Genomic DNA, 4923 nt, shown 5'->3' on the forward strand with positions numbered 1-4923 from the left:
AGGAATGGTTTCAGGGAGCCCAGACTCTCGCATCTTCCCATACATAGAAAAGCACTCAATTCTTTAACTTGGGTATCTGGTTTTCTTTAATTAACAATAATTGTTTGCTGTTCAGACAACCTGCCCTTTGTTGCAAAACTTCTGTATAAGCTGGCTCCCCCTTCACCTCTTCCGAACAGTTTCTCAAAACTATTTGAAATGTTGTCTCCCAGGCTGCAGACCTCATTTTGCTTGCAACAAAACTTAACTCCCAGCTCTCACACTGTGTAAATTTTTTTCAAAGATTCCCATTGCCTGGACCTGGGATTCCCAGCCTCTCCTGTGATGCCTTCCCATGTGGCAGTTTCTGGGGATGATTTTCTGAAAGAATGCCCACAAGTTGCCTACAGAGTTTAAAGCTGTAGTATTTAATGTTAATTAAGCACTGGGTTCCTTAAAGTAGGAGCCAGCAAACTAGGCCCACAGGCCAAATATAGCCCCCTATCTATTTTTATGTGGCCCCAAATGGTAAAGAATCTGCCTGTAATGCTGGAGACCCTGGTTTGATCCGAGTCAGAAAGATCCACTGGAGAAGGGAATGGCTACCCACTCCAGTATTCTTGCCTGGGAAATCCCATGGAAAGAAGAGCCTGGTGGGCTACAGTTCATGGGGTCACAAAGAGTTGGACATGACTTAGTGACTGAGCACACACGCACACAGCTATAAACCTCTATGTGCTGCTAAAGAGGAGACTTGCTCTCAGGGGGCCCTGGGCTTGCAGTCCTCCCCCCCACACCCATCTCCTTGCTCACCTGAGGCTGCACACGAGCTCGGTGAAGCGGGGTCGTTCACTGGGGTCGTAGTCCCAGCAGCGGGTCATGAGGGTGTAGAGAATGGGCGGGCAGAGGTCAGGCTTGGGCAACCGGTCTCCCTTCTCCAGCACCCCAATGACATCCTTGTTCTCCAACCAGAAGAAGGGCTGCTTTCCGAAGCTCAGGATTTCCCACATGCACACAGCTGCAAGCGGGAGGAGAGGGTTCAGGGCCCGTGCTGAGGGGACTCGAACCTGGAGAGGCAGCCCATCCTCCCCAGAGACAGCCGTGTGGTCAACACTCAGTGCCTGCTGGGGACCACCCTGTGTTCCCCTCTCTCCTCTATAGATAGCATCCCGGGGGGGGCCTGCCCACGTGATAGTCTGTTAAAGGACCAATCACCTATGACTGTAAGTGAACTAAGCTCCCATGCCCAGGCCCTTTCCTCATGGAGCTGTTAGGGTTCTGGAGAAGGAGACCGTCAAAGGAACTTCACTGGGACCACCAGGAGGGAGTGATGGCTCCATCAGAAAGCTGGCATACGAAGCCTAGAGCCAATGCTTGCTGCCTGTGTGATCATGAGCAAGTCCCTGACTTGCTGAGCCTCAGTTTCTTTGTCTGGAAAATGGGAAGAAGAATGATGAGATTGTACTGGGCAGGCTGTGGAGACCTGAGACAGAGGATCTACATGGCTGTGTGCCTTTTAAGTGGCTGTCCAGCACCTGGGTTTCGTCTCTCCTCACCCCGCACCTTCTTCTCAGAGAAGAGCTCAGCTCTGCCTATGAGGCTCCCCTGCGGGGTGGCCTCACCTCAGTCCTGGGGCTGTCTGGGGGAGCTCATGCTCATATCAAGAGGCTTTTCCATGAAGATGAATGCAGGCTGGCCCTTAGCTCTTGTCACCCCCAATCCACCACTGACTCCCCAGCTCTGGGACTCCTCAGTGGGGGCAGCAAAACAGAACCTGAGGGTCCAGACCTCTGCTTCTTGTGCCCCCTGTTATCCTGGTCACAGAGGGGTAATCAAACCCTCATCCACGCCCTATGGAGAGTCTGCTCACCAAACATCCAGACATCGCTGGCGGTCGTGAAGCGGCGGAAGTTGATGGACTCAGGGGACATCCATTTGATTGGTAGACGGGTTACAGAGGCTGTGGGTGGACCAAGGGTTTATGGGAGCTCTTAGAGAAGAACCATCCAGACTTATCCAGAAAGGCAGCTTACTCTCCAGAGACTGCTGGCCTAGACTTGCCTTATAGTCACCTTTTGGGGGGATTTTGGCTTCAGGGACGCCGTTCGGGGACAATGCTGTAACACACCCCCACTCACCTTTGTAATACTCCTCATCCTCAATGTATCGGGAAAGGCCGAAGTCCCCCAGCTTCACACATTCAGGGGAGGCTACCAGGATGTTCCGGACAGCAATGTCCCTGGAAGGAGGCAAAGACCAGGGTGAGGTGGTTCATAACACTTCAGGGGGACAGACAGATGGATAGATGGACAGAGAGGCAGAGGAGAAGAGAGCCTCAGGGCCCCAGCCTCCGGAGGAGAATCAAGCAGCTTCTGTGGGTCAGCCCTTCCTGGCCCCACAACTTGTCTTGCTGGAACTTGGCTCAGGCAGGAGCCTCGGCTGGTCTTCCCTGCTGCTCACATGCCCTGGTTGCCTCCCTGCATCTCGCTGCTGAGCCCTGTCTCCCATCATCCCTTCTCATGCATCTCTACCTCCAAGCCTGTCTTGTGTTCCCTGTATTTGCTCCAGTCACTACACGTATTGTCCCCTCTGCTGGGGATGCTGTCACCCTGCTGACACTTCAGGGAGGAAGCCCAACCACTTTCCTGATCACAGTTAACCTCTCCTTGTTCTGTGACCCCACAGCTGCTCACAGCTCACTTTCAGGGGGCACTGGGAGAGCCAGGACCCCCTAAAGGCTACATGCCCCTGAGCCGTGGCACAGAGTCCCTGGGAACCCCTGGTATGGAGGAGAGCGGAGCAGAGAGCTGGAGGAACACACCTGGCAGCTGGCAGGTGAGAGGCGCAGCCCAGAGCTGAGCTCTCACTACCCCCCCAACTTCCATCCCCAACTCTGGGAGCCCTTACTGACTCAGTCATCTTGAATCCCCAAATCACTTCTAACCCCAAACTGGCTCATCTCCTGCTTCTCCCAGGCAGGTTCTGCACCCTACTGTTTGTCTTTGTTATTGAAAAGATGACTTCAAAGCCCGACAATGTCACAAAGGATGCAAATCTATTATACCACTTTGCCCCAGGACTGTTCACCCTAGAAGATGCTAGAAGATGAGCTTTACAAAGAAAGGGGTTTCTGTTTGTTTTGATTGTGAGTTAATCGCAGAGCTTAGGACACTGCCTGGAGGTCCACAGGAAGAGTTCCACCATATTTGCTGCACGAGTGAGTGAATGAATGGGTGGATGAATATGCACATCCCCCAACATCGCTGTGCATAGTGTCACCCATATGGCCCCATATCTCAGGAGGATGGCGTTGGACTGAAGAATTCACCTGCTCACCCCAGGGCTTTGAGTTGGATCATAGAAAAAGCAAGAGTTCCAGAAAAACTTCTACTTCTTTATTGATTACACCAAAGCCTTTGACTGTGTGGATCACAACAAACTGTGGAAAATTCTGGAAGAGATGGGACTTCCAGACCACCTGACCTGCCTCCTGAGAAATCTGTATACAGGTCAAGAAGCAACAGTTAGAACCTGACATGGAACAGCAGACTGGTTCCAAATTGGGAAAGGAGTACATCAAGGCTGTATAGTTTCACCTGCTTATTTAAATTATATGCAGAAGTACATTATGCAAAATGCTGGGCTGGATGAAACACAAGCTGGAATCAAGATTGCAGAGAGAAATATCAATAACCTCAGATATGCAGATGACATCACCCTTATGGCACAAAGCAAAGAGGAACTAAAGAGCCTCTTGATGAAAGTGAAAGATTAGAGTGAAAAAGTTGGCTTAAAACTCAACATTCAGAAAACTAAGATGATGGCATCCGGTCCCATCACTTCATGGCAAATAGATGGGGAAACAATGGAAACAGTGAGAGACTTTGTTTTCTTGCACTGCAGGTGGTGACTGCAGCCGTAAAATTAAAAGACGCTTGCTCCTTGGAAGAAAAGCTATGACCAACCCAGACAGAATATTAAAAAGCAGAGATATTACTTTGCCAACAAAGGTCTGTCTAGTCAAAGCTACGGTTTTTCCAGTAGTCATGTATGGGTGTGACAGCTGGACCATAAGGAGAGTTGAGTGCCAAAGAATTGATGCTTTTGAACTGTGGTGCTGGAGAAGACTCTTGAGAGTCCCTTGGACTGCAAGGAGATCAAATCAGTCAACCCTAAAGGAATTCAGTCCTGAACATTAATTGGAAGGACTGATGCTGAAAATGAAACTCTGATACTTTGGCCACCTGATGTGAAGGACTGACTCAGTGGAAAAGCCCCGGATGCTGTGAAAGATGGAAAGCAGGAGAATAGGATGGCAGAGGATGAGATGGTTGGATGGCATCACCGACTCAACGGACATGAATTTGAGCAAGCTCCAGAAGACGGTGATGGACAGGGAAGCCTGGTGTGGGGCAGCCCATGGGGTCGCAAAGAGTTGGACACAACTGAGCAACTGAACAAAACTCTGTCTCCTCCAGAGGATCATATCCCCCTTGATGGGGACCTTCCTTCAGGAAAGGGGACAAAGCTGGGTGGAGAAGGGACCAGCACCACAGTCAGAGGACTGGACTTGGCAGCTTGGAGGTGTCAGAGACCAGGGCAGTGCTACTCACTTGGGCTGCAAGGCCTGGGACCCCAGGACTGTCCTAGTGCTGCCAGAACCCAGTCTCTCCTGCTAGGCTGCTGCTGCTGCTGCTGCTAAGTCACTTCAGTCATGTTCAGCTCTGTGCAACCCCAGAGACGGCAGCCCACCAGGCTCCCTGGTCCCTGGGATTCTCCAGGCAAGAACACTGGAGCAGGTTGCCGTTTCCTTCTCCAATGTATGAAAGTGAAAAGTGAAAGTGAAGTCGCTCAGTCATGTCCGACTCTTAGCAACCCCATGGACTGCAGCCCACCAGGCTCCTCTGTCCATGGGATTTTCCAGGCAAGAGTACTGGAGTGGGG

General features: G+C 51.3%; 1 protein-coding gene across 3 annotated transcripts in view; it reads right to left on the reverse strand.

Annotated features, from left to right (window-relative positions):
* PTK2B (protein tyrosine kinase 2 beta) overlaps positions 1-4923 on the reverse strand; it is a 139738-nt gene that overhangs the window by 18815 nt on the left and 116000 nt on the right. For all 3 annotated transcript variants that reach the window (XM_010840145.1, XM_010840143.1, XM_010840144.1), the window contains exons 19-21: positions 2118-2218; positions 1850-1939; positions 793-997 (exon numbers count right to left, since the gene is read on the reverse strand). In XM_010840145.1, the coding sequence (XP_010838447.1) occupies positions 793-997; positions 1850-1939; positions 2118-2218 (396 nt within the window). The remainder of the gene's footprint in view (positions 1-792; positions 998-1849; positions 1940-2117; positions 2219-4923) is intronic.

The sequence above is a fragment of the Bison bison genome, unplaced genomic scaffold (genome assembly GCF_000754665.1).
Source record: "Bison bison bison isolate TAMUID 2011002044 unplaced genomic scaffold, Bison_UMD1.0 scf7180017864141, whole genome shotgun sequence".
NCBI lineage: Eukaryota > Metazoa > Chordata > Mammalia > Artiodactyla > Bovidae > Bison > Bison bison.